This window comes from Prionailurus bengalensis, chromosome C2, assembly GCF_016509475.1.
Source record: "Prionailurus bengalensis isolate Pbe53 chromosome C2, Fcat_Pben_1.1_paternal_pri, whole genome shotgun sequence".
Taxonomy (NCBI): domain Eukaryota; kingdom Metazoa; phylum Chordata; class Mammalia; order Carnivora; family Felidae; genus Prionailurus; species Prionailurus bengalensis.
In genome coordinates this window covers 84,947,970-84,967,559 of record NC_057350.1, presented here as the reverse complement: position 1 = coordinate 84,967,559, position 19,590 = coordinate 84,947,970, and the positions used below count along the sequence as shown (strand labels likewise).

The 19,590-nt window shown below is 38.0% G+C and overlaps 1 protein-coding gene across 10 annotated transcripts in view; it reads left to right on the top strand.

The window, feature by feature from the left end:
- The first annotated feature begins 6,935 nt into the window (after positions 1-6,935).
- ATP11B (ATPase phospholipid transporting 11B (putative)) overlaps positions 6,936-19,590 on the top strand; it is a 127,063-nt gene continuing 114,408 nt past the window's right edge. For 6 of the 10 annotated variants that reach the window (XM_043594819.1, XM_043594817.1, XM_043594814.1 and 3 more), the window contains exon 1: positions 6,995-7,289. In XM_043594819.1, the coding sequence (XP_043450754.1) occupies positions 7,263-7,289 (27 nt within the window). In that variant the 5' untranslated portion in view covers positions 6,995-7,262. Of the gene's footprint in view, positions 7,290-19,590 lie in introns of all 10 variants that reach the window. The other 4 variants (XM_043594811.1, XM_043594810.1, XM_043594816.1 and 1 more) reach the window with 1 other exon arrangement.

Below are 19,590 nucleotides of genomic sequence, written 5' to 3'. Positions count from 1 at the left end.
GGCCATGGTGTTTGGCAGAAATCAGTGATTTTTCAGAAGGTTGGAAGGTGCCCACAAATGACACTAGTGTATTTTTTTGTCACTTCAAAGCACCTACGGACAGTCCTTTGCTTTTCCATACGAGAGTAAGCTTAGGAATGCTTTGCTTCATTCTAGGTCAGGCTGACTGAAGACATAGACCCCTTCTTCTGCTTCCTTATTGCCAGTTACATTAAATACAGTATATGACAAGAGCTTATTAATACTATAGTCAACATCCGTGCAAATGTGTACAATGACTCCTGTGCAGAAAAAGATTCCATTGAGCCAATAGATAGCAGTAATTCTGTTGGTGATAGTGAAAGTCATCCTACACAATAATCCTCCTCTCTCTTGTCTCCCTCACACCAACCATGAAGATTTTCAAAGGTAAGTGCAGGTTAATTTGTTTATTTTTCTTTATATTTTGTATTTTCTTTATTATTTTGTATTATGGTACTGTAATCATTTTTATATGAGTATTTTGGGGCTGTGGAATGAATCATCTAAGTTTCCATTCTTTTTTTTTTTTAACATTTATTTATTTTTGAGACAGAGAGAGCATGAACAGGGGAGGGTCAGAGAAAGAGGGAGACACAGAATCCGAAACAGGCTCCAGGCTCTGAGCTGTCAGCACAGAGCCCGACGTGGGGCTCGAACCCACGGACCGCGAGATCATGACCTGAGCCGAAGTCGGACGCTCAACCGACTGAGCCACCCAGGCGCCCCTCCATTATTTCTTATGGAGAAATTCGCTTTGATATACAAGTGCTTTGGATTACAAGCACGTTTCTGGAAAGAAATTTGCTTGCAAATAAAGGTTTTACTGTATCTGGGATTCATTGTCTCATCTTAAAACTAATCTTTCTGAAAACAAAAAACAAAAAAAATAATCTAATCTTTATAATGAATGGTTATGTCATACTTTCCTTTATTCCTTTTATTCAGAAAAGATTGAAATTACAATCTTTTGTCTTATGAAATACATGTATTACAGTAAGATGTTAGGGAAGTGAACTAACCAACCAACGGGAAACTAAGAGTAGACAAGTAAAAACTCTGGATAAAAGTAATTCACAAAATGTATAGTGTAGTCTGGGTACTTGCCATAAGGAAGCCTCTGAATTTTTAAAGTATGAATACATGATGGAAGGAAACACATTCATTACATAATTCAAAATGCCCAGAAGATTATAAAACAAACTGTTGCTCAAGAGAAGCACAGTCATTTGTGGTAATGAATTTCTGCTGGTTCTTGTTAAGAGAACATGATGAACAGCATTCTCACCTGCACCTCCACAGTAAAAACAGTTGTGGGATTCCTCAGGCTGCTTCTCTATGGTCCCCAGACTCCAGCTGTTCATATCTCCCTAAACTTCAGTAAAAATAATCACCGGACAAGCTAAAACAAGACTTTCCAAACAGATTTCTGATCACTTTTCTTTAATCTAAAGATAAAATTTAGATCACCCAAATAGAGTGAATGGTCTTCAGGAAATCTTCCATTAACACTATTGCTCCCAACTGAGCATTTCTGATATCCGCAAAGCGGACAGATATGTTGGCAATTTAGGGCATATTCATTTCCATTAGTGCTCAGCAGAACTGGGGCTAGGGCTAATATTGTTTCATAAAAGTTTAAGGAAACAGAGGGGACCTAAGGAAATATTTGTGAACTAAGCCAAGATTTTCCTCAGAAAACAATTGTGGATCCATTCTAATACAGATAATGCAGTCATTTACCCCCATTTTTCAATTGTGGTAAAACAGACATAAAATTTATGGTCTTAACCATTTTTAAGTGTATATTTCAGTGGTAGTAAATATATTCATAATGTTGGGCAACCATCACCAACATCCATCTCCATAACTCTTTTCACCTCTTTGAAAATTTATTGTATTATTTTATTTTATTTTTTTTTACTCCTTTCATCTTGTAACAGTAAAACTCTGTACCCATTAAACTCCCTATTTCCCCCTCTCTCCAGTCCCTGGCAACCACCATTCTATCTTTTCTGAATTCAACCTAATGCAGTCATTTAAAAATAATTTTTTAAAAATATTTATTTGTTTTTTGAGAGAGAGAGATACAGACAGAGACAGAGACAGAGCCGCGGAAGGTCAGAGAAAGAGGGAGATGCAGAATTCGAAGCAGGCTCCAACTCTGAGCTGTCAGCACAGAGCCCAACACAGGACTCGAACTCAGGTACCATGAGATGGTCATCTGAGCTGAAGTTAGAAGCTTAACCAACTGAGCCACCCAGGTGCCCTTAATGCAGTCATCTTAATCAGAAAGAAAAACACTCATAAAATATCTTATATCAAGCAGTGAAATTTCCTCATGAAGCTCACAACTTAAAATATGACAAAACTAATGCCTCTAGATGGCTAAATAATTTAATCTATTGTGTAGCGCAACTAACCAAAACTTGGCTAGGTTTAGAGACTGTCAGTTAACAACAGTGGCTTTGGTTTTGCTGCAGCTGATCTGAGGCTATCACTCTTTCTGTTGGTAATTCAATCACAGACTCTTGTCTATTTGAGTGTCTCCCCTCTTATGACAAGTAAAACTAAGTGAAAAAAAGTATACAGGTTCATTTTTCTATGTTTTACAAGAGAGGTGATAGAATGCTCCATCTGGTTCATGCAAAAGTAGTATTGAGTTATTAAAGGGCAACTTAAAAATAAGCAAGAAGGAAGGTGCTGACCATATTTATGTTCGCATACTTAAGCTCTTCAAGAAAGAGGTCAATTTTTTTTTTTTAATTTTAGAGAGAGAATGGAGGAGAGCAGCAGAGAGGGAGGGTAGAGAGGGAGAGAGAGAGAGAGAGAGAGGGAGAGAGAGAATCTTAAGCAGGTCCCACACTCAGCACAGAGGCCCACACAGAGCTCCATCCCACAATTCTGGGATCATGACCTGAGCCAAAATCAAGAGTAAAACATTCAATTGACCGAGTCACCCAGGTGCCCCAAGAAAGAGTCGTTTTTCTGTATTCTAACCTTCATAGTGGTTTTAAGTTTCAGTTCTATGTAAGCGTAAATAGACAAAAATTAAAACTGTTTATGTAACTTAGTCCACAATTGATACTTGTTTGGGAAATTTTCAAGAAAATCTGCAAATATGTAATGTTATATTGTTCTTAATGAATTTCTTCACAAGGTGATAAATATATAATCCTGGTCAGTGCTGGAAAAGGTTGCTTGAAGTCTGTTTTCTCTCTGCCTGAAAGCTGATCTAGAAATTCTGGAATGATAATTAATCAGAAAATTACCAGAAGTGATAATTAATCACTTTTTAAGTGGAATAATGTATAATCTACTAGATTTATGATTTTGAGAAGGTAGAAAGTTGTCCTTTTAAAAAATGAGAAAGAGCAGATTCTAGGGAGCATCTAATGGCTCCTATTGCTGAAGAAATAATTAAGGCATTAAGGCAAAAGACTGGTAAGACTCTGTGTCCTCCAATCAGACTGACCCTTGAAGAGTTCTAAGAGGCACACAACAGAGAGTGGCCTGAGTCCAATGGATGATGACCACTGGTCTTACTGCATAGCCTGGGATCTACTGAAATCATTCAGTATGCTTTGCTTTATATTACTTTGATATTCCTGCACTAGGTATTTTTTCTTTAACTACTCATTTACATATAAGTAAACTGATATGTAAATGATATCAGAATAACTGACTTATTTAACAAACATTTATTGAGTACCCTATAGACACTATGGGTACCGAAATGAATGAGCCAGAAATTTTGACCTTAACAAGCACATAGCCTGTGCTTTCTATTGATCGTCCAAGACAATCAAGAAAAATATCCTTCTTCGTTTTGTTCTTTGTTATACCTGTCACACTAAACCAAGAGATGTATTTTTCCCCCCTGGGATTAAACACATCTCACAAGTGTAACTAGCACAGAATTATATTAACAAGTTTACTCAAGAAAAAGAACCATTTCTCATGAATTCAGTGGCTGTTATGATGCTGGTAAACTTTTTCTCTTGGAAGGTCTGTCACCTCACTGGGAATGGCTTAAGTTTCAGGTTTCCTTGTCTGTCACCAAACACAGCTTCCTACAACATGCTTTATTTACTTCTGGCCCTTTGCCAGTCTAGCACTTTTGACCTCAGTGCTTCACTCTAGCAGTAATTTCATATCTGACCTTTCTTCTCTCTCCTACCTATCACGTATAGTGTCTATGGAATAGCATTCTGATTTCATCCCGTCATTTCCTTGTTCAGAAAATTCCAGGGATTGCCCATCTCCTGTAAACTCTTGTGACTAGCTGGAAACTCCCCCAGCGCTATGCTTATCCTTACCCAACCCCACCTCTTATTACTATTTATTACTCTTATTAGCTGTAACTCAAACACCTTGAGCTTTCTCTACTCTTTGAGTATTTGTGCCTGCAGTTATTTAACTGATACCTCTCTGTAACTTCGCTTTCCAACTAGGTTGTGAACTCCACCCTGAAAGAAGGGGTCACCTTAAAAGTTGCATTTGTGTCTTCTCCTAGTTTTAGGCCATTGCTATGCATACATAATGGTGCTCACTACTTAAGAAATAGCTGTGAAATAAATAAATTACTCCTGACTCCAAACACATTTTTTAATTTTTTTTTTTAAGTTTTGGGAGAGAGAGAGACAGACAGAGCATGAGTGGGGGAGGTGCAGAGAGAGAGGGAGACAGAATCGGAAGCAGGCTCCAGGCTCCAAGCTGTCAGCACACAGCCCTACTCAAGGCTCAAACTCATGAACCGTAAGATCATGACCTGAGCCCAAGTCGGACGCTTAACCAACTGAGCCACCCAGGCGCCCCTCTCTCTTCTACAGCTGGTGCCTGCCTTACGTCCTGTGTATTCCCCTGTCACTGCTTTTTAAACCTTTCCAACTAAACCAATAGGAAGAAATTCTTTTTATATTGTGGCCTTAATATTATGCATGTGTCTACAAGCACACACACAGACCTGAAACAAAAGTTTCACAAAACAATACATATTACACTAGGCAATATATTCTGATTTTTCTGTTTCTATTTTTTTTAATGCCGATCATGACATATTTAAGTTGATTTCATTACCACTAATGGGTTATACTCCACAGTATAAAAATACTCTATGCTTTTTCGATTAATATGAGGTATATAATATTGCTCTTGAAAAGTGCTTTGAGAACAAAATACTGCTTTGAGGGTTCATTCTATTCCTGACAGTCTGAGCTACAATTATGATCTTTATAGTTATCTTAAGATCACTCCTCACCACATCCCACCATAGCATTTAGAATCAAGTCCTCTTCCCACTTCTACCTTTTGAAATTTAGGACACTGTTAAATAATGCACAAAGTATCCTCTGGATTTCTACTTCTAACATAAGAAGAATCAATACAACATTGTCTTGATAAATGTTAGTGGCATATATATAAAAATTTCCAGGCCTAATTTTAATCAGACCACTTGCAGGTGAAAAGTAGGTATGCTAAGTAGGTATGGTCATATTTTTGTTTCTCTACATATCTTTAGCACACAAGTTTTGTTGCTTGACCATCCAGAGTCTGAATCCTAGCTTTGCCAAGTTCCTTACTCTGAGCAAATTTTTAACCTGAGCCTCCATTTCTGCATCCATACAATGGAAATAATAATATCAACTTCAAAGGATAGAGGGGAGTTAAATTAGACCATGCAAGTAAAGAGCATAGTATAGGGCCTGTGACACACAAGTGCTCCATGCATGGTAGTAATATTTTATTAGTATAACAACAAGTAAATGTATCTCAAACTTCCTTTTAGGGTCAAAAAGCAAGGTTCAATCATAAGAACAAAAGTGAGGTTATTTTTTCCTTTAAATATCTAGCTAATTTCTATAGTTGGATTACTTATAATATTCCGCTGCTGGTTTTATACGTCATAAACATCCCTAAGGAAAGGCTCTATCTGTGGCGCGGGATACTCATTATATAGTAAGGAATCTTTATAGAAAGGAAAATATTATGTACATATGCAATAGCTTGCCTGGTCATTTACTCTCATTTCTGTTTTCTCTCAAAAAGAAAAGAAAAGGGAAGGAAAGAATTGTTTTAACCGCAAACACCTGTACGTTCGTGAAGTGTGCTTTAATTCAGCAAAAATACTGCGCACAATAAATGTATATAACACTCAAGATGTATATGCGGCTACTTTTGAAGAAAACGAGACCTGGCACTTCATTTCAGTCTTCCAAGTCAAAGCCTTGGCTTTTCTAGTGGCTTTAATATTCCTCCTTACCTTTATTTATCCATACCCTTATCTTACCTGTGTCTTGCTACTTCTGAGTATTTTTGATTACAGGAGTTATAGGAAAAAAACCACCTTCCCATAGAAAATATTCTTCCCCTAACCTGTTCAATTTAGCAAGGCAAAACAGAGTATCTCTTCCATTCTCCCGGAAACAGTGGTCTAGAGTGGACCAGGCACAGGGGAGTTGCAACTCTTCTCAACATTACTTAAAGGCAGTGATCAAGATTCCCCTAGCCCCAGCTCAGTCATTTGTTTAAGAAGGGAGCTGCTTTATGCATTAAGACAAAGACTTTGACAATTTAATTAAACCTAAACTTGAGACCTCTGGGAATTAACCTTCAGTCGTTACACCCGAGATTGTGTGTATGCGTTTTGGGGGACGGGGGTACCAGAGAAGGCAGACAGCCACAGGAGGTAGAAAGAGGAGTCGGCAAGAAGCTGCAGACTCTGGGGAGAGAGAGGCGCGATTTAATCCTACCCCTGGGATTGGGGCCAGGGAGACAGAGGGCAGAAGCTGCACCTGGCCACACTCGCGGCTGGCCCCGCCCACCGGCTTACTCTGGTTCCCGAACGCTGCCGGGCGCGCCGGGCCCCAGGGTCCGTACAGCCCCTTTCGTCACGTCCGGGGGCGGGCCCGGGAGCCGGGGGCGGGCCCGGGTGCGGCTGGGGGGCCGGGCAGGGAGGGTGGGGTGGTGGTGGTGCTCCGGGTGACAGCGGTCAATAATGAAGGTGGCTGCGGCGTGGCGGCCGGCTCAGCTGCGCTGGGCGGGGGCGGCGCCGGCGCCGCGCCTGTAGGACCTCAGGGCCGGCGCGGCGAGATGGGGACCCGGCGCGGGGAGTGAGGTGGCGGCGGCGGCGAGCGGAACTTCAGCCAGAGGGGCACTCCCGCTTCCCCCTCTGGCTCGTCAGCTTCCACCTGCAGCCCCTCGGCCCCCGCGTGCCGCGGGACCGGGACGGCGACGGCGGGGGCATGTGGCGCTGGGTTCGGCAGCAGCTGGTAAGTGCCTCTTACCCTCCCGGACGTCCGCCGCCGCGCGGCCTCTTGGGCCCTGATGGCGGGGTAGGGCTGGCGGCGCGGAGCCGCGAGGCCGGGGCTCGGGCGCCGGGCTAGGCCGCGACGGAGACGCGCGCGGGGCCGGAGCCGGAAAGCCCCTCACGGCCCCCGCACGCGTCTCGCCTCCGAGCCCCGGACTTCGCGGCCGGCCGGAGGCGGCTGCTTCCTCCCCGCGCTTCTGATTTCCTCCCTTCTCGCTGCTCCTGGCGCCGCGGCCGCGAGCCGGGGTCCGGAGCGGGTTCTGCGCCCCCCCCCCCCCCCCGAGGAAACAGGGCGAGGGTACGGAAAGAGACTGAGTGTTGGGGAGAGCCAAGAGGCTTGTGTTTCCTGCCCTTAACGATTTGGGACACATTTGAGCGAAGGGGAGGGGAAGGACTTAATCTTCAGCCCCGTCTTGTCACTGTTTGCAGTTGGGGTGTCACGATTCAGTGTTGGAGTTGGTTATCGAGGAGGAGTTACCGTATCTCATGTAACCACCTCGCCTCGAAAGAAATTTTACTCAAGGCCTGGGTGAGGGAAAGAAAATATTCCAACACCCCGTCTACTTTCGGAAAAGATTTGGACGAAAGTTAAGAACTATGTTTTCCTTCTTATCCTGTCCTCACCCCACCTCAAGTCAAACTTCTGGAATGTGAACCTTACTTTTTTCCATTCTCTCAAGGCAGTTTGAACGAGACAGGTTTGGAACCAATGGTTAACTTCGCAGTTTTACTGCAACATCTGGAGAAAAAAAAAATCTTAGAAAAGGGTGATTTAAAGCATATAAAAAGCGCCACCTTTCTCAGAATTAATTCAGAGAGAAAAATCTTTCCTGCCTCTTGGCAACTACAGCCCAGAAAATACAGCACTAAGGCAACAGTGACAATGAGGACAGAAATTGGTCCTGGCTGAAGAAGTCTAATCTTATCTCTATGATGAGGTCTTTTGCTGGCTGCTGCCTAATTTCTGAGTCGCATTAATTAATGCTGCTACAACTCAGTATTTTCATTTACTACTTCAAAAGGCAGTGCAGCAAAAACGATTTTTGTGGCACTATAAAGATTTTGTGGGACTAAAGCATTGATACCTCTTTTTCCCTGCTCTAGAACAGCATTTTAATATTAAATCTGTTTTCAGAGCCAGCCTTCTCTTAATTCATTTTGCAAAAGGCATCGTGAAATATATTACTAGAAAAATATCTTACAAATTAACTGGAACTGCCGGCCACTTAAGTGTTGGCTTCCTATTTTTAGCTAATTGTAGATTCATATATATGCCTTGTTAGGAAACTAAGCTAATGATGTCATTATAACACGGTATTGTTGTAATACCCTGGCTTTATTGCAATAAGCCATAGCACAACTTGACTCTGGAAGTTAATGATTACAGATCTGATCTCATGCTTTTGATTTGCCAGTCTTTATATTTAGAAGATTTATTTAGCTGATGCTGTTTTTGTGTGGTAGGAAGATCATTATAAAGTGGTTTTCTTAAAGCTTTTCTAATAGATTAAGACACTGCACCTAAATGTTAGGTATTTCTGTTAACCTGAATAAAATCTTGGTTGTGTAACCACTCTCATCTTCAAGACAGGCAATCTGGTAATGTTTTTTAAAATGGCTTCAAAGGAACACAACTAAAAGGAAGGGCAGGAAGTTGTGTAGTTAATCTACGAGACAACTGCCTTACCGGGTAGTTAACAAGTTGAACAAGTTGCTGTGCATAAAAAATGCTATCTCTGACATCTAGTTGCACACCTCACTGGTTTTACTCTTAAGTTATCAGATCTAAGTATGTAATCAGATCTGTTCCAGTGTGGGAGTTTGTATCTCTGATTAAGTGTGTACAGTCACTTAAATTATACATAATGGATAGTGGATACAGAGAGTCATAAAAGTTCATTTTACTATCCCAGGCCTAAACAGCTATTTTAGTTATTATGCCAGAAATTATTCAACTCAAAGTCTAGTTTAGATTACTCTTCGATTCACTCTGTGGATTGAATGTCTTTTAGCAGTAGGTTCACTTTAAAAATTCAGGTAAGTGGGGCAAACTTGGGGACATTAATAAGCAAATCACAAGAATGGGTTTTTTTGAGTTATAAACAATTCATTATATGAATCCTGATCTTAACAACTTATGTTGTCTTGACAAAAAAGTTTCTTGTTATTTCATTACAAAAATAATTCCTATGCTCTAATAATTCCTAATTTAAGAAATCTTTGACTCTTTGTCTCCACACAGTATTTTCACTACTTGACACAATGAGAAAACTCAAGTTGATGTTTTCCCCTTGAGGAAGTAGAGTGAAAAGAAAAAATTGGCATATCTTTTTTCTTTTTCTTTTGTTCTTTTCTGGCTCACAGTGCTGAAGTTATTTTATACAAAGAGAATTCTAAGTAGAATTTCTTATGATATTTTTCTGATACAATTAGTATTATAGTATACTCATTTCTTTTTTAATTTTTTTTTTTTCAACGTTTATTTATTTTTGGGACAGAGAGAGACAGAGCATGAACGGGGGAGGGGCAGAGAGAGAAGGAGACACAGAATCAGAAACAGGCTCCAGGCTCTGAGCCATCAGCCCAGAGCCTGATGCGGGGCTCGAACTCACGGACCGCGAGATCGTGACCTGGCTGAAGTCGGACGCTTAACCGACTGCGCCACCCAGGCGCCCCGTCATTTCTAACAGCATATTATGTGTATTAACCCTTTAGAGATGACAGCACCTTGATTACAATAGTGAAAATGCCATTAGCTACTCACTGTATTCTAATATTTGGATTTGGATGGTAGCCATTAACCACATACGCTATTAAAATTAAAATCCATTTCATTAAATTAAAAACTCATGTGCTTATTAGCTACCATATTGGACATTTCGGAGTAGAACATTTTCGTTATCACAGAAAATTCTATTGAACAGCGCTTCCTTAGACTTCTAAGTTAAAGTCTTTGCTAATACATATTTTAGTTGACATGTAATATTTCTTTACAGAACAATATAATGCTATGTTTTTAAAGCACTTACTGTGTGCAGACATTATAATATGCTAAATATTGGGGATGCAAATGTAAGTCTTACTCATCTTTGTATGTTCAGTGACTCACTGTACTTGACATGAAGTAGACATTGGGTACATGTATGCTGAGTAATGAATAGGTAAGGAAAGAATGAGTCCAGAGTTATTGCTTCTTTGTTTAGAGATAAAATGACAAAATTCAAGATTGACCACTCCAGAAGAAAACTAGAAAACTACTGTAATTTTACAAAAATCCAACTTAATCTTGTCATGCCAGGATACTATTTCTTAAATTGTTCTGCCTTCAGATTTTGGCTGTAGTAAAAGGCCTGGTGAGATGGTCTTCTGATTTGCTGAGAAAAATGGGAAGCTAAACTAAACTCTTTCAACTTTCTGTTCTCTCACACTTACCAAACTTGTTTATACCTGTATTTAATTCTTCCCTTTCCACCTGTCACAAAGAAAGGTGTGACTGTCCTCCTTTCCAAACTAACTGATCTGCTTGTGCTCTAGATCCTGTCTTTGATCTTGCTCTCCACATGCCCTATCAATTATCTATACTATGTTTAGTCTTAACTCTTTTCCTTTAACCTGTAAACATGTTGAAGTCTCCCTCTATTTTACTTTGTCGTGTACTTGTGGCTGTCAAATTATTTCCAATTTTCTAGAAAATAGATCTATATAATTGTGCTGTCCAGTACACTTGAAATGTAGCTAGAATTGAGATATTCTTAAGTATAAATACAGGATTTTGAAAACAGTAAAAAAAAAAAAAAGTAAAATATCCCAATTTTTTATGTTGGTTACATGTTGAAATAACGGTATTTTTGATATATTGGGTGAAGTAAAATATATTATTTCAATTAATTTTACCTGTTTCTTTTTATTTATTTTTCTAATGTGGTTACTAAAAATTTAAAAATTGTATATGTAGCTTGCATTTGTGGCTTATGTTATAGTGTTTCTGTTAGTGTTGCTGTGTAACATGAAAAGTGTGTTTGTGTTTCTGTATAGCACATGATATAAGCCTGGATAACTCACTAGACTGTAAATATCTTAGGGTAGGGGCATATCTTATTCATCTTTATATCCCTTGGACTCAAGACAGCAGCTGGCCCATTCATAATAGATGCTCACCAACCAAATGTTGGTTGAATAAATGATTATCATATTTATTTCAGCATCAGTTTAGAAGTAGCTGTGTTCTTTGCCTTTCTCTTAAGAGTAGAAAAGGAGGCACAGGCCTATGGTAGTATCATTTTGGTATGGCTAAGTAAGTTTTAATCTCAGGAATTAGTGTTTAAGAACCTAGATCTTTGAATATTTGCTTCTTTTGTCTCTGTGTTTAGACCTATATTCTTAGACACCCAGTTTTTCATTTGATTAGGGAGGTCAAGGATTAGAGGAATACGAAATATCCCAGCAGCACTGAAGTAGGGACCTTGCTTAGATCCTCCAAAAGAACCTTATGATTGCCATTATCGTCATTAAATATCCCTTCAATCCCTGCAGTCTGTTTTCAACCTAGCAGCCAGAATGATTTTATTAAAACACACATTAGATCATGTAATTCAGTGTTTAAAGCCTTATAAGGACCTTATAAGGTCCTTATAAGGTCCTTATAAGGTTTAAAACCTTATAAGGACTTATAAGGTCCTTATAAGGTCCTTATAAGGTTTAAAACCTTATAAGGACTGCTTGATCTGTATCCCTCTGTGCAACCTCCCCCTTCTTTGACCCCCCAAACTGCTTCTCAAATCCCATGTCACTTTTCCCTCACTTTGCTTTATCCACACTGGCTGCCTTGCAATTTATCAGAAGGGTCAGACATACTTCAATCTCAAGATCATTGTCCTGGCTATTACCTCTTCTAGGAATGTCAATCCCCCACACTGCCATCCGCTGGCTCCCTTATTCCCTTCAAGTCTTTATTCAATTGTTACTTATCAGTGAGGCTTTTTCTGGACATTGACTATAAAACTGTAAACCTTCCCAATATTTCCCTATTCCCCAGCCCTTTTTTTATTTCTCTAAGTACTTAACACTATTTAACATACTCTGTAATTTATTTATTTGTCTCATTTATCTCATGAAGGCAAGGATTTTTGTCTATTTTTAGTTCTCCATATAGCAAAAATTTTCTCAACTCTTTATCTACTTTTCAGTAACACCATTTCTTTCTCATTTAGTTATTTATTCACTTGAACGTTTTCTGAACATCTAATCTGTGATAGCATGTTGCTAGGCTCTCATACTACAAAATAAAGCAACCTTGGCCCTACCCAGTCTTTTAGGAGGCTCTTCTTCTGAAATAGATATTTGGATTGTTGTCATTTTTTCCTATTACAAAAATGTTGCAGTGATCGTATTTATGTTTTTGTGGGGTTTTTTTCAATTGGAATACTTAGAAGTGGAATTGTTGGGTAATGGGGTGTATACATTATAACTATTAGCATGTATTGCCAAATTATTTTCCAAAACATGTGAGTTCCTCTTTCCCTATATCTTCATCAACACTTTGTACTGTCAGACATGAAAAAATTTACCAATTTGATGGATGTGAATTGTATTTTATTTTGTTCTAATTTGCATTTCCCTGATTGCTAGTGAGATTCAAGTGTCCTGTATTTCATTCATATGAATATATTGCTTGTTTTTCTTTTTTTTAAAAAAATTTTTTTTTCAATGTTTATTTTTGGGACAGAGAGAGACAGAGCATGAACGGGGGAGGGGCAGAGAGAGAGGGAGACACAGAATTGGAAACAGGCTCCAGGCTCTGAGCCATCAGCCCAGAGCCCGACACAGGGCTCGAACTCCCGGACCGCGAGATCGTGACCTGGCTGAAGTCGGACGCTTAACCGACTGCGCCACCCAAGCGCCCCTATTGCTTGTTTTTCTATTGGATAGTTTGTCTTTTCCTTATTAGTTCTTTCAATAATCTGTATTCTAATTCTTTATTGTGTTTGTTGTAAGTATTTTCTTCCAGTTCATCCTCCCTTGTATGTATTTAACTTTGTCGATGGTGTCTTTTTTTGACACAGAAATTTTAAAGCTATTTGTAGGTAAATGTATTAGGACTAATGATTTTATTTATAATAAACAAGTTTATTACTTGTTTAGATATTCCTTTCATACACCAGGATCATAAAGCTGTTTTTCTAGTGTTTTCTTCAAATTGTCTTAAAATTTAGTTTTTCAACATTTAGGAATTGATTTTTGTGTATGAAATAGAGAATTTATTTTCTCCCATATGGAGTTATTTGTCCCAGTACTTTTTATTGAATGAGCCATCTTTTCCCCCACTAATCAGTGTTGTTTGACTTCTCTGTCATATACCAGCATTCTCTTTCATGCATCTTGTTCTCTTCCTAAGTTCTGTCTTCAGTTTAATTCATCTGTTGATCTGGTGGGCCAGTAATGCACTTTTTTATTGTTTTTCATTTAATTCCAGTGTAGTTAACATGCAGTGTTATATTAGTTTCAGGTGTACAATCTAGTGAGTCAGTGATTCTATACATTACTCAGTGCTCATCATTATAAGTGTACTCTTAATCCCCTTTACTTATTTCACCCGTCCCCACTCTGGTAACCATCAGTTTGTTGTCTATAGATAAGAGTCTGTTTCTTGGTTAATTTTTCTCTCCTCTTTTTCCCTTTGCTTATTTGTTTTGTTTCTTAAATTCCACACATAAGTGAAATCATATGGTATTTGTCTTTCTGTGACTGGCTTATTTTGCTTAGCATTATATGTGCTAATACTATATTTTCATTATACTTGTGAATGGCAAGATTTCATTCCTTTTTATGGCTGAGTAACATTCCATATATACATTTTCCTATCCATTTATCTATTGATAAAATGAGTTGCTTCCATAATTTGGCGATTGTAAATAATGCTGCTCTAAACATGAGGGTGTATGTATCCCTTTGAATTAGTGTTTTTGTATTTTTGGAGTAAGTACCCAGTAGTGTGATTACTGAATCATAGGGTAGTTCCATTTTTAACTTTTTGAACCGCTTGTTATCCACAGCAGCTACACCAGTTTGCTCTCCCACCAGCAGGACACAAAGGTTCCTACTTTTCCACATCCTAACACTTTTTGTTTCTTGTGTTGTTTTTTAAAAAAAAATTTTTTTAACGTTTATTATTAAGAGACAGAGCATGAGCATGGGAGGGGCAGAGAGAGGGGGAGACACAGAATCTAAAGCAGGCTCCAGGCTCTCAGCTGTCAGCACAGAGCCTGACGCGGGGCTCAAACTCATGAACTGCGAGATCATGGCTGGAGCCAAAGTTGGATGCTTAACTGACTGAGCCACCCAGGTATCCCTCTTGTGTTTTTTATTTTAGCCATTCTGATAGGTGTGGGGTAATGTCTCATTGTAGTTTTGATTTGCAGTTCTTTGATGATGGATTATGTTGAGCATCTGTAATTCTTCTTCGGAGAAATGTCTACTCATGTGTTCTGCCCATTTTTTAATTGGATCATTTGTTTTATGGGTGTTGAGACGTATAAGTTCTTTATTTTGGATACTAACCTTTTATGGATATGTCACTTGCTAGTATCTTCTCCCATTCAGCAGGTTGTCTTTTAGTTTTGTCGATTGTTTCCTTCACTGTGCAGAAGCTTTATATTTTGATGTAGTCCCAATAGTTTATTTTTGCTTTTATTTCCCTTGCCTTCAGAGACATACCTAGAAAAAAGTTGCTATGTCCAAAGTCAGAGAAATACTGCCTGTGCTCTCCTCTAGGATTTTTATAGTTTCAGGGGTCACATTTAGGTCCTTAATCCATTTCGACTTTATCTTTTTGTATGGTGTAAGCCAGCGGTCCAGTTTCATTCTTTTGCATGTAGCCATCCAGTTCTTACAGCACCATTTGTTGAAGAGGCTATCTTTTCCTTATTGCATATTCTTTCCTCCTTTGTCAAAGATTGACCATATAAATGTGGGTTTATTTCTGGGCTTCTGTTCCATTGAACAATGGGCCTATTTTTGTGCCAGTATGATAGATTAGCATTTTGATTACTGCAGCTTTGTAGTGCAACTTGAAGTCTGGGATTGTTATACCTCCAGCTTTGTTTTTCTTTTCCAGATTGTTTTGGCTATTTGGGGTCTTCTGTGGTTCCATACAGATTTTAGGATTGCTTGTTCTAGTTCTGTGAAAAATGTTGGTATTTTGATGGGAGTGCATTAAATCTGTAGATTTATATATGGCCTTTATTATGTTGAGGTATGTTCCTTCTGATCCTACTTTGTTGAGGGCTTTTATCATGAATGGATGTCGTACTGTGTCAAATGCTTTTTCTGCATCTATTGAAATGATCATATGGTTTTTATCTCTTTTATTGATGTGATGTATCACATTGATTGACTTGCAAATATTGAGCCACGCTTGCATCTCAGGGATAAATCCCACTGATCATGATGAATGATTTTTTTTAATGTATCATTAGATTCAGTTTGCTAATATTTTGTTGAGGATTTTTGCATCTGTGTTCATCAGAGATATGGCCTGTAGTTTTCTTTTTTCTTTCTTTCTATCTTTTTTTTTTTTTTTTTTGGTAGTTTCTTTATCTGGTTTTGGTATCAGGATAATGCTGGCTTCATAGAATGAATCAGGAAGTTTTCCATCCTCTTCTATTTGTTGGAATAGTTTGAGAAGAATGGATATCATGTCTTCTTTAATGTTTATTTATTAATTTATTTTGAGAGAGAGAGAGAAGGAGGGCCAGAGGATGTGCGAAGGGGAGGGACAGAGAGAAAAGATAGAGGATCCCTGGCAGGCTGTGTTGTCAGCGTGGAACTGGACATGGGGCTCAATCTCACAAACCATGAGATCATGACCTGAGCCAAAACCAAAAGGTGGATGCTTAACTGACTGATTCACCCAGGTGCCCCTTTATCTTCTTTAGATCATTTTGTTCAGTAGAATTTACCTATGAAGCCATCTCGTCCTGAACTTGTTTGTTAAGAGTTTTTTGATTACTGATTCAGTTTCATCACTGGTAATCAGTCTGTTCAAATTTTGTATTTCTTCCAGATTCAGTTTTGGGAGATTGTACGTTTCTATGAATTTATCTATTTCTTCTAGGTTATCCCAATTTGTTGGCATATAATTTTTCATAATATTCTGTTACAATCTTTTGTAGTTTGTGGTGTCAGTTGTTATTTCTCTCCTTTCCTTTTTTTTTTCTGATTTTATTTGAGTGTGTTCCCTCCCTCCCTCTCCCTTTAATGAGTCTGGCTAAAGGTTTATCAATTTTGTTGATATTTTCAAAGAACCAACTCCTGGTTTTATTATCTGTTCTATTTTTTAGTTTCTATTTTATTTATTTCCGCTGTAATCTTTATTATTTCCTTCTACTAGTTTCTTTTGTTTTTCTTTTTCCGGATGCTTTAGGTAGAAGGTTAGGCTGTTTATTTGGTTTTTTTCTTCTTTAGGTAGGCCTGTATTGCTATAAACTTCCCTCTTAGAACAACTTTTGCTGTATCCTAAAGATTTTGGACTGATGTGTTTTCATTTTCATTTGTCTCTGTGTATTTTTTTTTATTTTGTCTTTGATTTCTTGGTTGACCCGTTCATTGTCTGGTAGCATTTATTTAACCTCCATGTATTTGTGAGCTTTCCAGGCTTTTTCTTGTGGTTGATTTCTAGTTTCATAGCATGTGGTCAGAAAAGATGCTATGACTTTGATCTTTTTGAATTTGTTGAGACTTATTTTGTGGCCTGATATGTGATTGTTGATTTTCTGTTTAGATCATCTATTCATTAATGTAACTGGGGTGTTATGCACTGTCTTAATTAAAGTATTTTTTATAAAGTCTTGATATCTGGCTCAACAGACCCCCCAATCCTTTTTTTCTTTCAGAATTGCATTGATCTTTACCCTTCCATATGCTATTTTTAATCAGTTTACCTACTTCTGTGGAGAATAATTCTAGGATTTTGATTGACTTTGCATTTAATTTGTTAAGTTTCTTTTCATATTTTTCTCTTTGATGAGGTAGACGCTATGGATTGTATTTTATTATTTTCTAGCTATACCTATATATTGAGTATCTCTATCTGCCTACAAATAATATAGGGATTTACATTTTAACTCAAGTATTTCCACTCTCACTTTTCACATTACTATTACATAATAGTTTAGCTCTACTTTTTTCCCTTTTACCAGCTTTATTGAGATTTAACTCACATACCATACAATTTACCCATTTAAAGTTTCAATTTTTTTAGTATATTCATAGAATTGTGCAGCCAACACCATACTCCAATGTTAGGACATTTTTATACCCCTAAAAGAGACTATGTTCCCAGTAATTCTCACTTTCCATTCCTCCAAACCTGTAGCCCCCAGCCCTAATCAGTCACTAATCTACTTTCTGTCTCTATCGATTTGCCTGCTGTGGACATTTCATATAAATAGCATCATACAGTATTTGGTATTTTGTGACTGTTTTCTTTCACCTGGCATAATATTTTCAAGGTTCATTGATGTCATAGCACATATCAGTAATTCATTCCTTTCTTTGTCAAATAATATTTCATTGTATGGATATAGTATATTTTGTTTATCTATTCATCAGTTGGTGGACATTTAGTTTGTTTCCACCTTTTGGCTAGAAATAGCACTACTTTGACCTCTAGTGGACAGGTCTTTGCATCCATATATATTTTCATTTCTCTTGAGTATATACCTAAAGTGTGGGGTTACTGGATCATATGGTAACTCTATTTTTAACTTTGTGAGGAATTGCCAAACTATTTTCCAAAGTGGCTGCACCATTTTACATTCCCACCAGCAGTTTTTAAGTGTTCCGGTGTCTTCATATCCTTGTCAACTCTTGGTTTTGTCTTTTTAATTATAGCCATCATGGTGGGAATGATACCACATTGTGGTTTTGATTTACATTTTGCTAATAACTAATGATTTCAAACATCTTCTCATATCCCTGTTAGCCATTTGCACCTTTTCTGGAGAAATGCCTATTCAAATCTTTTTGTCCATTAAAAAATTTTTGAAGGGGGCACCTGGGTAGCTCAGTTGGTTGATCATCTGACCCTTGACTTCAGCCCAGGTCATAATCCTAGGGTCATAAGATCGAGCCCCACATTGGGCTCTGTACTGAGTTGAGCTTACTTAAAATTCTTTCTCTCTCTGCCTCTCTCCCCCATTTGTGCGTTCTCTCTCTCTCTCTCTCTCTCTCTCTCTCTCTCTCTCTCATAAAATTAGAATACTTTTAATTGAGTTCTAAGAGTTTTTTTTTTACTCTAGATACAAGACCCTTAGCAAATAAATAATTTGCAAATATTTCCCCCCATAATGTGTGTTCTAGTTCTGCTTGTTTTTAAACTCAAACATTTTCCAACTTTTTAGCAGTTACTCATTTTTATTTTCTACTAAAATTTAATGATTTCTTTTACTTACCATTGTTTCTTGCATACCACCTCTTCCCTTTGGATTTACTTTTATTTTTAATGAAATACATTCTTTTGTAGGGGTGATCTGTTTCAGTTTTTATGTCTTTATTTCATAATTATTATTGAACACTAATTTAGGTACAGAATTCTAGATTAACATTTACTTTCACTCAATATTGAAGATACTACTTATTCCATTGCTTTCTGACATTTATAATTGCTGGTATAAAGTATGTTTTTAATCTAATTGCCATTACTTTGTTAGTAATCTGTGTTACATGGATTTTAGGGTTATTTCTTTGTCCTTGATATTTTGTAATTTTATTGTGCTGTATCTATAATATTTTTTCATGTTTTTCCTACTCTGCACTTGTGTGTGCTTTCAGGCTGAAGGCTGTTATTAATATGGTTCAGAAAATTTTTCAGCTATTTTTTTTTCTTTAAATATTGCTTCTCAAAGAATAAAATCATTCCATTTGCAGTAACATGGATGGAACTGGAGGGTATTATGCTAAGTGAAATAAGTCAGTCAGAGAAAGATACATATCGTATGTTTTCACTCATATGTAGATCTTGAGAAACTTAACAGAAGACCATGGGAGAAGGGAAGGGGAAAAATAGTTACAGAGAGGGAGGCAAACCATAAGAGACTCTTAAATACAGAGAACAAACAGAGGGTTGATGAGGGGTGGGGGAGAGGGGAAAGTGGGTGATGGGCATCAAGGAGGGCACTTGTTGGGATGAGTACTGGTGTTGTGTGTAAGCCAATTTGACAGTAAATTATATTAAAAATACATACATACACATATACATACATACA